The sequence below is a fragment of the Populus euphratica genome, unplaced genomic scaffold, assembly GCF_000495115.2.
Source record: "Populus euphratica unplaced genomic scaffold, PopEup_1.0 scaffold93.1, whole genome shotgun sequence".
NCBI classification, from domain to species: Eukaryota; Viridiplantae; Streptophyta; class Magnoliopsida; order Malpighiales; family Salicaceae; genus Populus; species Populus euphratica.
Genome location: NW_011499873.1, coordinates 1,088,658 through 1,105,447, shown reverse-complemented (window position 1 = coordinate 1,105,447; position 16,790 = coordinate 1,088,658). Strand labels below are relative to the sequence as shown.

General features: G+C 31.0%; 1 protein-coding gene across 7 annotated transcripts; it reads left to right on the top strand.

Annotated features, from left to right (window-relative positions):
* Positions 1 to 480: 480 nt before the first annotated feature.
* On the top strand, positions 481 to 8,455 carry LOC105127814 (P-loop containing nucleoside triphosphate hydrolases superfamily protein). Of its 7 annotated transcripts, none has more exons than XM_011029250.1 (16): positions 481 to 842; positions 997 to 1,158; positions 1,292 to 1,432; positions 1,675 to 1,842; positions 2,213 to 2,542; positions 2,669 to 2,754; positions 3,461 to 3,545; positions 3,645 to 3,857; positions 4,418 to 4,477; positions 4,670 to 4,749; positions 4,871 to 5,196; positions 5,299 to 5,390; positions 5,470 to 6,777; positions 6,878 to 7,179; positions 7,741 to 7,923; positions 8,021 to 8,455. In XM_011029250.1, exons 1-16 carry the CDS (start codon positions 588 to 590, stop codon positions 8,154 to 8,156), a joined length of 3,927 nt encoding a protein of 1,308 aa, XP_011027552.1. In that variant the 5' UTR covers positions 481 to 587; the 3' UTR covers positions 8,157 to 8,455. The 7 variants fall into 7 exon arrangements, with proteins under 7 accessions (XP_011027552.1, XP_011027554.1, XP_011027551.1 ...); XM_011029252.1 differs by having other exon boundaries at positions 982 to 1,158; positions 2,213 to 2,512; XM_011029249.1 differs by having other exon boundaries at positions 982 to 1,158; positions 2,213 to 2,530.
* Positions 8,456 to 16,790: the final 8,335 nt, after the last annotated feature.

Below are 16,790 nucleotides of genomic sequence, written 5' to 3'. Positions count from 1 at the left end.
TTTTCAACATGATAATTTGAACCCCTGCCACGTGATGGATTAGATTCAGTTGCTAGATTATTAATGTTAAAATTAATTATAAAATAATATTTTTTTAAACTTTAATTAATTTAACAAACTTATTATCCGGCTCATTAAATTAAAATAACTTCATATAAAATTAATAAAAAAATAAGCTACCCTAATTATTATATAATAATTTAAAGATTAAAATTAAAAAAATTACTATAAAAATAAAATATAATAAATAAATAAATAAAATACAATACTTAAGTTTTAAATAACTTTATAGAAAATAAATTAAAATAAATTATAAAATATAATTTATAATTAATTTATAATTAAATAATAAAATTAAAAAAATCAGAATCATTATAATTTTATAAAAAAATAAATTATAAAATTTAATTTTTAATTAATTCTATAATAAAAAATAAAATTAAGTAAAATTCTAATAAAAAACCCCTCCCCTCCCTTCTCCTTTTCTCTTTCTTTTCTTCTCTGTTAACAAAACCCCCAAATCCTGAAAAAACACCCTAAATTTGTCGAAATCCTAAAATCGACTCACCAAATCAACCTAATTTAACATGGATATATCAGCCGATGACGAAGGACCAGTGGAGGTGGCGCCCGCAGCTGAAGAGATTCCGCAGCCGGAACAGAGTGTTCGCCGGAGATTGGTACAGTCCACCCTGTTCCCTCACAAATCGCCGGAAATCGGAGTGAACAGTGAAAAAAATATCGATGAAAACTGCAATGGCGAGGAGTATCGTGGGAGTCAAAATAAGAAGAAGAGAATGCAAAAGGGAAAGACAACTCCACTAACCAGAACTCCTAAAAAGGTAAGATTAAAATCGGCTGTAACTTAGGTACGGCAGACATTGCTTAAATTCTTGTTAATTCGGCGAGAATTATTCTAATTTGTGAATTTAGCTTAGTTTTTTTCTATAATTTTTTATACCGAGTGCTTTTACCAAACAGTCTATGTTGTTACAGCACAAATTACCGGGAACGGAATCCAACAGTTATCAGAAACGCGAGAAAGAATGTAATGTCGAGGATGGGAAAGGCGAAGGTGAATGTGAGGAGTGCTGTGGGAGTCAGAAGAAACGAACACGGATAGGAAAGGCAACACCACAAAGTAGAACTCCTAAAAAGGTAAAAGTAAAATTATCAATGTGCAAGCATGAATTGGTTCATTTTTTGGCGATTTGACTGGTTTAGTGTGGTTAAGATTTCAGCTTAGTTTGCAGCCAATTTATGAGCTTTATTTATTTGTTTTATTCAACAGTCAAAGGAGAAGTCACCTATGAATGGTACGCCTAAAAAGAATGGCACATGTAATGGGAAAGGCTTCTCTAATCTGGTAGAGAACCAGGGTGTATCACCACCAATCCCTAATTTGAGGTTAGAGGCCAAGATGGCAGCTGAGGTTAGTTATTTTGATACCATGAGTTCTAGAATTTTTTTTTGCTCTTTGTGCTTGTTCTCTTTGTGGGCTTAGAAACTGTTAGCTGGTGAAACTCCATGCTGCTTATGGAATTTTAATTGAAATCAGACTTTGGTGTGGAAATTGGAAATTCTTAAACTAAAAGCAATAAGTTAGCTCTTTCCAATACCTTTTGAAGTGAATTGGTGCATAACACAATCAATTTCTATTTTGTGTTTTATCAGGAAAATTCACGAATGTTTGCTGGAAGGCAAATTCATCCCTTTTTCTCATCATGGAAAGTGAGTAAGAGATGTGATGAGACAAATGCAGTGGAAAGTAATCATCACTTGGCCTGGAGAAAAGCTAAAGGCATCAATATTGGTCCTATTCATGTCTTTGAAAGGGGTCAGGTACAAATCATCTTTTGGCTATGCAACCTTGCAGTTGCAGGGTAGAACCATGGCTTGAATTTTAATTCCAGGGGACAAGTATGAAAACGAAAAATGCATTGGGAGCTATAGCATGCGTGTATCAAAGTTTGGCAGGGTTTGCAATAGTTTATATTTGTCCATGGATATCTATAAATCACCAAAAAGAAAAACATAAAATTGTAATTTTTTCAAAATCACCTCATGCAACGTACCTAGTTCTGACCTTGTGTGAATGACTGGACATTGAAATCAGTTTTCAAATCACTCTTGTACCATCAATGGTGTTAAAAGCTAGCATTTGTTTTTACTTTAAACTCGCATCAACTGAAACTTGAAGATTATTGTGTAGGATGATGCAAGGCCTCTTGATTGGAGTGATTGGATAGTTTGTGAGAAACCATTTATCGATAGCAGTTTTAGCGTAGAAAGCTCCTTCTCATCAAACTTTGAAGGCTTCATTGGATTATTAGACATAAATGATTTCCCCAGCTCATCGCATCCTCCTGGTACATCGCTTCCTCGAGATAATGCATCTTTGGATCAATGCCTTTGTCAACAAGAATTTGTGTGTGAAGCACCAGCATTAGTCTCTTCCAGATCATCTGATATTCAGTTGGGATGCTGTCAGCTTGCAGAGGATACGGACACTGTATGTATAGCAACACCTGTTAACAATCTTGTAACTTCATCCCCACCCATTTTTTAGTTTCATTTGGGAAGAAATTGTTCTCACCATAATTCAGATTGTTAAGCAACTCCGCATCTCACATTCCCATTTTTGAGATTATAAATGTGTTACTTGCAGGACTGTGAGTCTGTTGAAGTTCATATCATTTCTGCTTCTGCTAGAAAATCAGATGCTAAACAGCTAAGTGATCTTCTTCAAGAAAGGTTTGGATCATCATTGGAAATCCTACTTGTTTTACTCCCTTAGCCATATGTTGTTTGCATGTGAATTGATGACTTCTGTAACTGTTGCCACAGTTTATTTAGTGCACACTACTTTTATAAATGCAGTCCTTGAATTGTAGAGTAACGTCTTGTTGATGCTGATGCATGTAGTTGTAGCTTCAAGGGATCAGTTCTCTCATCTGCATCATATGTATAATCACTCCTGTTGCTCATTGATTCAGATTTTGATGGCTGAAAGGAGCAGTGGAAAGGTCCTTAATGAATGGAAAGAATTATACAAATGCTAGCTAGAAATGGAAGTCTGATTTGTGAATTGCAATAGCCATAAGCAAACTACATTATATGCAAAATACCAACTACCAAGTACCTGAACCAATTTAGCATTCTCTATCAGTGAATATGAAAGCAAATATTCCACTTCTACCTTCTTATATGATATAATTTCCTATTATCATCAGTGTTCAAGGTTTAATCTGCATGACATGGTGGTCAAGCAAGCAACAATAATCTAATAGCTTCAACTTGCTGCTGACATGGCTTAGCCCAAATGTATTGGTTGTCTTATCATAAAGTAGTTTGGAACTTGGTACATGAATGATAGTTTTGCTGCTGCTTTTACCTGACCAATCTCAGATTGTTAGTGTGTGTAGGTAATGTTCTTTTTATTGCATTGCTGATACTGCAGGACAGTCCCATTGTACATTAGTCGCACTAAACAGATTGAGAATAGATTATGGACAGATAAGTACAAGCCAAAGAAGGCCACTGAGGTGAGACTTTTGGAATCTACTTCTTTTATCATATTAACAGTCTTTGTTATGTGTAAACTTTTTTCTTACTGTAATAGTTTCTCCCAAAAATTCCTCCAGGTTTGTGGAAATGATGAGTCGGTGAAACTTTTGAGCAACTGGCTTCATTCTTGGCAACAAAGAGGCCATCAAGTCTGTACGGATACCTATAGTGGTGATGTATGTGATAGACAAGATGCTGATTATAACTGTGTCCAAAGTGAATCCGATTCAGAAAACAATAATGAAGGGGCCAGCCTTAAGAGTGTTCTTTTGATCACTGGACCAACTGGGGTATGGATCAATTCCATCTTAATGCTTCATGCATTCCTAATGCTTCTTCTTTTGGGTTGCCTGTGGAAAGAAATTAGTTGTGGAATTCCAAATGAAAGTTCCTCTTGTTTGCAATTCATAAAGGATAAGATTAAATTTTTTTCTGTTTTATTTTGTCTGTTCTCCAAAAAATGGAAGTTTTCTAGGAAACTTCTGGCAACTGCTTTTGTCAGCATGCTATACAATTAATAGTGTGCCCCTTGTGTTCTTCTCTGAATCATTTTTCTTAGTTTGCTTCAGGTCAGGGAAAGATTTCAGCATGTTCTGTGAAATCATTCTGATAATTCTGTTCATGTTATGAAATCTTTTGTTTTATGTTTTACAATTTGGATATGGACTATTCTTATTCATACTTTAGTTTAGAGGACTGTTTAGAATATTTGATGTAGAGAGTTTCTTTCCAATACTAAATAATGAACTGTATTGTCAAAAACTGTCCATAAATGCTGTGTGTATCAGTGTTAATTTAGAGCAAATTTTACTTCCATCTCAGTAGTTAGACATATTCTCTTTTGTTGCAGAGCGGGAAGTCTGCTGCTATCTATGCTTGTGCAAAAGAAGAAGGATTCAAAGTTCTGGAGGTGCTGCTGCTTAAATACTAATTTTCAAAATTGTATTACAGTTTTGGGGGCTTTCTTAGATGTCACGCTAAACATTGCATCCTTTTTTTTTTTTTTCCTGGGCAACATATAGGTTTTAATCCTTAGAGTGAATAGCATAACATTATTGCAGTAAAGAGAAAACTAAATGTTTTGCCATATCATCATCCTCAGGTCAATGCATCTGATTATCGAAATGGAGCTTTGGTGAAACAAAGATATGGAGAGGCATTAGAATCCCATTTCCTTCATTGGTTTGTCGATATTTAGCAGCAATGCACAGAGTTCCTTTAATTTGTTTTCCAACCTTATGTGACAGTTAAAAACCTTTGGGAATATAATCCTCTATTCTACAATAAAGTGTATTACTTCCAGGTCACAGAAAACTCATGTGGAACCACAGAGCAACAACATTACAGAATTTTCCTCAGCCCTTCCTGACAGTAAATTGACACAAGATTTCTACAGAAAAATGGCTGAGGTGGTACCAATATCAGATGAGGATAATTCTCTTGGAGCCACTGAGGCCACTGTTAAGTTTGATTCCAACGACAGCACAATTGCCTGTGGTCAAGGGAAACTTAAACACTTGATTCTTTTTGAAGATGTGGATCTTGCTTTTACTGAAGACCGTGGCTTTGTCGCTGCAATACAACAAATAGCTGAAAAGGCAAAAGGACCTGTGATACTGACGAGCAATTGTAAGAGGCTTGCTGGTTAAAATTGTTTCCTGTTGCTTGACATGTTTGTTCTGGTAGTTTCTTTTTTTATCATCGCTAATCTGTGATTGTGGTGATTACCAGGTGAAAACCCTGATCTTCCTGCCAATTTGGACAGGCTAGAAGTTTGTTTTGTGTTGCCATCAGAGAAGGAGCTTCTTCAGCTTGCAGATATGGTATGTTCTTCTTGTTATGTGCTTTCTCATGGTTTTGATTTTGTATCTAGCTTAAATTGATGTTTTTATTTACTCGTAGGTTTGTTCTGCTGAGAAGGTCAACATTCAAGCTCATCTACTAAAGCAAGTGGTTGAATATTGTCAAGGAGATATCCGAAAAACCATTATGCATCTTCAATTCTGGTTTCAGGGCAGACAAATTAGAAAACTGTCTCCAAGTAGAGAAGCACAAAGACTGTTTGGTCCTCTGATGTTTGGTCCTGAGGCTGGGCATCAAGTTTTGCCAAAGATGATGCCATGGGATTTCCCTTGTCAGTTATCTGAGCTAGTTGAAAAGGAGATTACAACTTCATTGTCTATGATGGTAGAAAATTCTGTCTCATTGGAGGTCATAAAAGAAGATTTTGAAGATAAAGAAATGCAGAATAACATAAAGATTCATAATTATGGCAAAGACAGTGGTACAAAGACCAAGAAGGAAGCAATGTTAAGCCAAAATTGCTTTGATAACGATTGCAATCACTTCAAAATCCCATATGATTCATGTGATGTTTTCAATTCCCCTGGAACCCCGGTGTCATTGACTCCAAGAAAAAATAGAAGGAAGCTCGATGTAGTAATGCCTTCTGATTCTGAAGATGAGATGGTCAGTGAGAGAGTTACCTTAATTACAGACAGGGATACTAAATATGAATTAATCCTTGAAGCTGATGGTGGATTTCCCTCTCATTGTTTAAGCATGCAACCATCAACTGACATGCAACTTTGTTCTGGAGCGGAGAAACTAGATGAAAATCATAGTAAATATCCAGATACAGGAATTAATTTACATGTAAAACAGACATGCATGTCTGTTGATGCATCATGCGTGCCAGAATCATCATTTGCTCCTGAAACTGAAATTAATAATGGAACAGAGGTGTCATTTAGCATGGTGTCCTGCACTCGAGTGGGTGATGCTTTCGAAGAAGTTTCAATGATCATGGAGTCAAAGCAAAACCTGTTGCCTGTTGAAACTGACAATATTGACAGATATGTGCCTGATATGTTGGGAAGTACTTGTGATGTGATTGCAGAATTATCTCCTGAAGAGGTAGAAGATTCTCGAAATGAACATGTGGAAGCTTTAACAAAAGAATATCAAGTGATGGATAAGTATAGCTGCATGGATTTCAATAAGAAATGCAAGCCAGTGGAGAAATTTCGATCCTGTATGATGACTGATTTAGTGCGTGAATCATGGAGAAAACTTTGCAATCGTCACCCAGATCTAAGACATTTTGTCACCTCAGAAGTCATAGATGCTACTGGGATGATGGACCTTGCTTATGGAATGAGCAATCTGATTTCAGAAGCTGAACTGTTGCTTTCGAATCACCGGACTTTGGTAAGTATGCATTAACAATTAAAACCCTTTCCTTGTGTATTATCCTCAGCTAATTAGTTCATGATGGTGCATTTTTATTTTTATTTTTATTTTGTTGCAGGATTCCTTGGAATCATCAGTGGTCCATTCTGAGGTAATGGATGTATCCAGCTGGTTTGATGAGAATTTGACAATGTCATCAGCAATAACGCAGCAAGGTTTTTGCTTTTATGCCAAAGAAATTGCTAATTTAGGGTTAAAAATGGGTTTGGATTCCAAGGCAGATTTCACCAGGGAGATGCTGTCCACCACTAGCATGATGGAAGTTGATAACTTGGTTAGACAGAATTTGAGTAGCAAGAGCTCACACTCTAGGTTGAGTACTGAGATGAACCAACCAGCAAGGGATGCGTCATCAAATAGGTACGGAGCTCAAATCTGTAGTCACACACACAATTTGTAGACTGACTTGAATATTTCCACGTAGTTGAATTACAGATCAAACCTCACAATTTCATATTAATTCACTGCCGTGCAATGAATCTTAAAATTCTCTTGGTACTGCGTGCATGTTGCAAAGAATCCGTGCTATTGCCATATCCTTTTTAATTTCTGAATTAAAACGGTATTTGTGAAGAGACGAAGCAAAGCTAGGTGGGACTAGATGCCTGTATAACATGCGAAATAATGGCATATAGGCTACTATCAAATGTCTAATCAAGCAGTGCATATTTTGTCTGTTTATGTATTGATTTTATGAGGATCATTCCTTTATTTTATTTTTCCCTTCCGACGTCTCAGAGCATATCTTATCAGCTCGTTTACAAATTCCCCCGTCCCCCGATTTTAAATTATTCCTTTGTACAAAAAAATTCCCCAGGGAATTTCATGCCTTGTAACTGCCAATTGCATGCATTTTTCTCTTGCTTTGTGAACCAAATCTCTATATTAACTGCAACGCTCTCTCTTAACTCATTAACTTTGGTATTCTGCAAACAGTGAAATGAAGCCTTGTCTTTTTTATATAATTCAGTCACTAGTCCCTCCGCGATCATACATGACAGTGAAAGGTGAAGCGTTCTATGAATATCTATCTTCTCTGGGCCACATTGCCAGATCAGAAGCTTCTCGATTATCGGCAAGCATTGACAGGATAGAAGGAAGGAGGTACATAATTGTGATGTAGAATTACCCAACCTTTTTAATGCTAGTAATCTTTATTGGACATTACCTCGAGTTAAATTAATTACAATTTATCATATAGGACACGAGCTTCTCGAAACTACTTGAGCGTTGGTTCTCTAATGTTGTCTCCGGAAGAAATTTCATTGCTGGGTCGGTCTAACATCTACCCGAAGATCTTGTCACAATCAATGGACAGCACAGATAAAACTATATAACCTTGTTGCCAAGGACTCACAGTGTACAGTTTACCTCTTCACTAACTCTGATATAGCTATTAACTCATTGCAGCTGCTACGAGAATTGAGGACATCATGTAAAGGAGGCGAAGCTTCTTATGACATTCGGGAATCACAGGAACAAATAGAGTGGCTGCTAATTTTATTTGTATCGATGGCATGGCCCAAGATTTGTCACGCGTCATGCCAATGAGACCTGGGGGCGAGATCTGATTTGTCACCTTGATTTGGGTGCCCGATTCCATCTTGATTTAAAGCTAATACTGATTTCTTTTTTATCTCGTATTTGAAAAGTCATATTTTTTATAGGTCATTTTTCTTCTTAGGTTTTTGTCTATATGAGATGTGAGAATATTTTGGATATTAAATGAGAGATTGATTTTATAAAATAAAATTTTACATTATTTTAAAAAAATTAAAAAAGCAAGGATTAAAATTAATCTAAATAAAAAGCATTGTTTTTTTATCTTTCATTTGCACGTGGAAATTCTCTGAGTTTTCAAGTTTTTTTCATATTTGATCCCTAAATTTTAGTATTTTTATTTGAATTCCCAAGTTCATTTTTTTATGATTAGAAGATAAAGATCCGAGTTTTTAATCAAAAACCTAATTTAATAGTTATCTTCATCTTAAAATACTTAAAAATATTATAAATTTTAATAAATTTATTTTTAAATTCAAAACACCCGTTAATCATAGCACTAACAAACTTTTCCTTATCCCAATGTACTTTTTCCCACGTGTTCAAACAACATCTCTTTCATTGAATACACGCTCTGTTTTATAGTTTTTTATTATTATTTTTATGGGATTTATCTTTATTTCTAAAATGAGGATTGTCTTAAGGTTTTTTTCTCATCTTCAGGTCTCATGCTTTGATATTTACTTTGACAAGTAATGAGTATTTTTAGTTCAGTGGATGCCTGGAATTTAATGAATTTAATGGATTATAAATTTAAAAGATTAATATAGATTTATAAAGTTTATTGGAATTTATTTAATTTTTTTTGTTTCATTTTTTAATATTTTATTGTTAATGAGAGGTGATTAATTATTATTGATAAAGTGATAAAGAATGAAATAAAAATTAGTTTGAGTGAAAAATAATTAAAAATAAAGTGAATGAATAAAAATTAAATATAACATAAAATAAAATGAACAAGAATACCAAGTGATGCAATTGAATAAATAATTCAAGTACGGTATAAAATATCAAAAAATATAATTAAAAAATATATTTAATTAAAAAAATAATATAAAATATCAAGAGATGAAATTGAATTCAATTAAAAGAATATTTTTAAAAATAAAATCAAATATGAAAGTTGAAAAAATCAACAGAGCATTAAATTGAAAGAAAATCATAACTATATAGATAATTCAAAATAAAACAAATAATAATAAAAAATAAAGATAAAATCTTTTAAAAAAATTAAAAAAATTACTTTGAAAATATACAAGGGTTGACCTTGAAACCCAACAAAAAAAAAAGGAAAGAAAAAAAAACTCTCACCAGAAAAAAACCTATCATATTTTTGCAACATCTGCTGCCCAATAATAAAAACAACAACATGAAGATTAAAAAGTCATCTTGAAAACCATAGTTTGTTTGTCAGGCGGTGTTGTGAAAACCATAGTTTGTTTGTCAGGCGGTGTTGTGAAAACCATAGTTTGTTTGTCAGGCGGTGTTGTTTGTGCCATCTAAAGATCATGGGAGAACCCATGCGTAACCGCTTGGTCATACTTGATGACTACTAAAAAAATAAAATGAAAAGATAAAAAGACCCTTTATCCAAGGCAAAGACAATTCGCATTTAAAGACTTTGTGGTTATTTTACTAAAATAAAATGAAGAAGTCAAAACTAACCCTACCCACCAGTGCATATTTTTCTTTTATTTCGATAATATATTCGTTATTTTAATGTTCACCACACAATATTGTTATAACTCCAAAAGCCATTTGTGTAACCGTGAATGACAAAATTATCATTTAATTGTTACAATCAACAATGCAAATATGTTTCTTTTAATATTTTTTAAACATAAAAACAAACCTGCTATCAGCGTTTTTTTAATTTCATAAAAGAATGAAGGAATCAGCGAGTTGCCCGGGAGCAATGGTCCGGAAGTCAGATCTCATTGACACGAGTAACCAGAAAAGACCCAGTCCACGGCGGCCCCCAACTCTGACACTGTCCTTTAATTCTTGGCGTTTGCAAGATTTATTCACTGATAATTCATTTTATTTTTTATTCAAAAAAGAGAGAGACGGAGGAATACATCTCATTGTAGGCTGTCTTCTGGTCTGGATTAATTGATCAATGACCTCTCTGACCACACTGACGTTTCTAGTGAGAAGGAAAGGAAAGGAAAGCATCCATCACTTTATGGTCGCTAGTTTCAAATTTGACAGTGGGTTTATTTACTGTGCTGCCCTTCCCGCTCTCAACTTGGATCGAACCGCCGGTTCACTGCCAGTAGCAAAATTCAACTAGAAGAAACAAATTATTGATAACTTCTTTATATTTTAACATATTTAATATTAGTACTTTTTAAAAATATTAAAAGAGATTTAATTGATGAGAAAATGAATCTTTAAATAATCTATTTTAACTTTTAGTTTTTTACATATACATAGGAATGAATTTTATTTGATGTAAACTTCATTTTAGTTCTCTATTTGTTTATCACTTTAGAAGTTAAAGATAAAGGAAGAAAAAAAAGTTTTTTTTTTTACAATAGTTCTCTATTTGTTTATCACTTTAGAAGTGCAAGATAAAGGAAGAAAAAAAAGTTTTTATTTTTACAAGAATAAAATAAAAATAAAATTTTAATTTTAATAGAATATTTAAAAGGGTAAAAAATAATGATGATATAAAAGTAAAATAACAAAACACCTTTTTAATTTTTTATGGATTAGCGCAAATCTCAGTAGGAGAAGAGAGAAAAGGAAAAAATGTATTACGTGGCTCACCACTGTTCCTCGATCGGCACTTGAAGCCCCACCCGGCAAAACATAACGCATGAACGTGGTGAATGGCTGTTCATGGCCACCAGAGAAAGTCACACGTACTGCTTGAACCTGGTGAGCTTTCTCCACATGTTAACACGTATGATCAATGCGCCACCTAAGCTGACATGCCTATTCACCTTAGTCTACTGTATTTGTTTTACTTTCAACTTTAGCCTCTCGGCACTTAATTATTATATATCAATATAATTTTATTTTATTTTTTTAATCGAGTATCAATTCTTAAGGTTTTCTTTTACATTGCATGAATCTCGTATCAAGGTATATAAAATAAATTATAAAGTTAAATTTTAAATGAAATCAATGCAAATAAATCAAATTAAATAAAAGAATTAAGTGATGAGGGAAAAAAACAATATAAACTCTCCCTCGACCTTGCTAATGAGTTCCTAATATTAGCAAAAACAAACTTATTTGTTTAGGCTTCAAATCCAGATCCCAAAACTTTAATTTTTTTAAATTAATAAAATAAAATTTTATTTTATTAAACAAACATTAATCGAATGACAAAAAAAATCATCCGATATCATGAAGATTTTAGCTGTAGCTCTTATGTGATGGAAACTGTTACACGCAGAAATATTTTCACAGTACACCTTGATAACATTATTTCATGTTAAATAATACTTTAAAATCTCAAATACTTATTCTATAGTTTTTATTTTGGATTTCAGATAACCTTTAAAAAATCTACACTCACCGACCAAAAATTAAGGTGAACTTTAGGTCAAATTAAACTTAACTTTGATTTAGAATTTCATATTTTAAGTGTTAAAAACTATTTTTAAAAAAAATATATATTCAATCCATTTTTTCATCAATTTTTTTATTTCAAATTATATATTTTAACGACAAATATTGCATTTTTAAATAATTATTTGTAATCGGGATTAATGAAGGAATATGTGCTTCTATTCAAAATACTTGAATAAAAAATTCAAAAAATAAAATTCAAAAACTAATTTGAATTTGATATAAGGTTCGGAGAAATTTTGATCATCTAGCCAACGTTTTATCAAACGATTTTGAGACCGGTTTCTAGAGAAGAAGCTGAGAAGCACTAAAGGTGGAGTTTTCAAAAATCATCCCTTGTTAGAATCTGTTTCGGAAGGCGACCAGCTGCGTGGTTGGATGCATTTCCATTCGAAACCTAATCACGTGTTTGGCGTTGTAAAACCTGATGTATTAATAAATTAAGTATTTTCAAAATTGTAAATGAGATAAAACATAGTTCCATCCTCACCTCACCTCGATCCCTTGCACAAATTTTAGTAAAGACTCATGGGTTTTTTTATTCATTCTGATAAAATTTAATGAAAGTTTTGAAAAAATAATACATGTTAGAAAAATATCTAAAAAATTACATAGTCTAAAAATAAATATATTTATCAACATCAATTTTGTACAGCTAGCATTAAGAATAACAATTATTTGGTCAAGATGAAAGATGATTGTCCCCTACAAATTACAAATTAATTAACATGTATAAAAATCAACTTAAAATTTTATAAAATTCAATGATGAACAAACAAGACTCAAGATACAATCTTCATGAAATAAAAATGATATAAGTTGATGCGACATGATAAAAAAAAATTAAAAAATAGAAAAAAAAAGGAGCTATCATAGATTTATGGAGATATCAATACTTTATTTTTAATATATTTGATATTATTTAAAAAATTTTGAATAAGTTGATGCGACATGATAAAAAAAAAATTAAAAAATAGAAAAAAAAAAGGAGCTATCATAGATTATGGAGATATCAATACTTCATTTTTAATATATTTGATATTATTTAAAAGATTTTAACAAAATAATTCTAAACATGAAAGACCATCAATTAAAATTACAATTGACTATGGCTTTTATTTAAAGTCAATTTAAAGTTAATTGTGGTCTAGTTTAGTGGTTTTTGAAGATATTATTAAATTTTTTTAATAATATTTAATATATTAAAAATAAAGCCACAATATATTTTTATAATTCATTTTATCTTTTTTTTTTCCCTTAACCATTTAATTATCTGTCTCATTTTTGAATTATTAAATTTTTATAAAATTCTAGGATGGTTTTTGTTCGAGGTTAATTTCCGTGCATGTGATATATATTTTGATCTCAACTAAACAATTGTTATTTTTATGTACAAAACTAATATTTAAAAATACAATTGTGTTTGAAATATATTATTTTCTAAATATTTTTTCAATCTAGGTTACAATCCTAGAATTTTTAACAAACTGTTTCATTTTTCGAAAAGAAATTCAGACACATGTTACAAAATCCTGAAAAACATTTAGCCGTGCTTCTCATTTTTTTTCACGATCATTGCGCTGATAAGGTTTGAGAGCGCTGCTCGTCATCTATCCACAAGTCTGTCAGTCATCGATCTAATCATCGATCATTGAACTTGACATGGTGATGCGAAAGATCACACCTCCTCTGCATTCACAATTTTCGGAGCATGCCAGAAGAGATCTGCTGATTGTAGCCTCGGCTCATTGCTAGAAAATTGGTAACAGACAATTTGAAAGACTTGGAGTGTCCTGGACTATTTAGGTCGTTCACGTGTGGGTAAAGTCAGAAATTTGCATTATGGGTGTGCACAGATGGTTCTACAACTCGGAGAAACTACAAGACCTGTCTAGGCTATTCCTCTGCATCCTGTGCTCATGGCGTGAAAAATTTGAATCAACCATGTGACATGGGTTTCACATTATCATAATAAATGGGTCATGCGAAGGCGATATGATAAAAAACAGTACAAGAGAATCTGATATAGTTACGAAGAAATTCTTTTGAAAATTAGCATGTTTATTTTTAAAAAAAAAATTGGGAAACATTTTGGTAAAAACGGCATTCTCAAGTACAGTCTTTTAGATTCAGAGAGGAGAGAAATAAAAAAATAATCATGAATGAGATTTTAAAGACTGTAATAATGACATACAATATTATTACAAAAATATCAATGAAGCAAATTAAATAATATTATTAAAAAATTACAGAAAATATTTATAATGGCCACGCGCATCATTAAAATTACAGAAAATATTTATAATGGCCACACGCATCATTCAAATACAAATACAAGTAAATTACTCTTATCATCTTTAATAATGTTTTGTGTTATCATTAAATTCATCTAATTAAGATTTTTTTAATAATATTAAGATGTTATCACCAAAGCTTCGGTATGCATTCAAAATCTTATTCATTATTTTTTTTTATCTCTTTTGAAATTAGAAAAAAAATATGGTTTTTACTAAGATATGTTATTTCCCTGAAAATAAAATAAAATAAAATCTACTTATATTAGTTTTTCCAGAACTTTTTTTATTAACAAAATACTAAGAGCAACTCATTAAATGAAGAATCAGAATTTTTATTAACAAAATACTAAGAGCAACTCCAACCCAAGTATTAAATGAAGAATCAGAGATAAAAAATAATAATATTTTGGTTTTTTATTTTTTTTCTTTCTATTTTTTATCTCTTCTAGGATTATAAAAAAACTAAATTTTACTAAATATGCTATTTCCCCATAAATAAAATAAAATCCACCCATACTAGTTTTGCCAAAACTTTTTACAAGATATCAAGGGCAACTCCAATCCAGGTGATAGATGAAGAGCTAAATATAAAAAATTAATATTTTAATTTTTTTTTCTTGTTTTTCATGTTGTCATATAAAAGCTAGACAAAATGTTATCCCTGCACATCATGTAAAAATATCAAAATACTATTTATTGATGTTGTTTTTTTTACTATTTTTTTTAAACTTTTTAAAATATTTTTCTATTTTTTTTCCTATAAGATTATTGTGATCTCATAAACCATGTCATGGATTTGATGAGTTTACTCTAATTGACTTAGATTTTTTTTTTATTTTTTAATTAATTTTTTTTAATTTTATCAATTGATGTTGAGTTAATTAAAAATTATTTAAGTTATTTTTAAATCCATCAAATCAACAGAATCTTATCAGATTGCTAAAATAATTATATATCAAATATATTAAAATACAATTGACTCTCTCCAACAGCTTTTTACCATTAAAGTGTGTATAAATCAAAAAAAATTATTTGTATACTATTTAAAAAGCTATGTTATCCATTTAACTCTTTTAAATAGTATTTTTTGTTTAGGATGCTTTAAAAGGTGTGGCTAAAACATTGGAGGCATGCTCATGAAACACTATTGGCTAAAACAATGTTTTTTTTTCCTCAATCCAACCCTTTAACAATTCAATCTATTTTTTATTTCATCATTTAATGTTAGACCCTTTAACAATTCAATCTATTTTTTATTAAGTTTTTTTATTTCATCATTTAATATTATTTTATTTTTTGAAATTATACTTTATAATTTTTTTATTTTTTTCATTAAATTTTAGTTTTTTTCCTTGATTTCGGACTTCAGTATTAAATTTGTTAGAAGCTGAGCTTCATGATTATTATTATATTTTATATGAATTTATCTTGATCCTATTATCTAGTTGCAAGTTTAATAAGCTAATATGAGCTGACTCACGTTGTTTTTTGTATTTTTTAAAAAAATTATTTTATTTTTCAACACTAGATTTGTTGAAAACTGGATTTCATAAATTTTTTTATTTTTTTTCTATAGAATTATTCTGATCTTATGATCCAAGTAATAAATTTGGTAAGTTAACCTGGGTTAACTCTGTTAATATTTTTTATCCTTTTTTTAACTTGAATATTTCTTTTAATTGGGCTATATATTTTTTTCAATCTATTTTTTACAGGGCTATTTCGATCTCATAAATCGGGTCGCGTTTTGGCGTGACAACCTGGTTCATTTCTTATTATTTTTTAATTAGTCTCTTTCTCTCACACACACATTCAATTCCACCCTCCAACGATTTAATTTTTTTTTAGTTTCTTCTTCAGTCTTATCTTTTAATATTAGGTTGTCTAAAAATTACATTTCATATATTTTTCTTTAATTTGCTCCAGATGGGGTTATCTCAGTCTTATGGATTATTTTTTTAATTAAAATCTTTAATACTAAATTTATTGAAAATAGAGCTTCATAATTCTTTTTTCTTATTATGAGGCTATCCTAGTTTCGTGACTTCATGTATATTTTTTTTCTTGCTATGAAGTTGTCATAGTTTCATGATCTAGATTATAGGTTTAACAAGTTAGCTTAGGTTCATTTTGTTTATTTTTGTCTTTTTCATTTTATATATATATAAATTTAACCTTCAATATTAGGTTAATTGAAAATTGAAGTTCGTAATTTTTTAATTTACTTTTTGTGGGGTTATCTCAATCTCGTGACTTAAGTTACAGGTTTAATAAGTTAACTCGGATTAACCTAAATTGACTTAGATAGATTTTATATCTTTTTTTAATTTAATATTTTTAAAAAATTTTATCATTTAACATTGGATTAATCAGGAATTGACATTCATAATCTATTTGATTTTTGTGGGGTTATCTTAATCTCATGACCTAAGTTATAAAATTGATAAGTTAAATTGGGTTAACTTGGATTGACTCGAATAGATTCTATATTTTTTTTAATTTAATATTTTTTTATTTTATTATTTAACATTG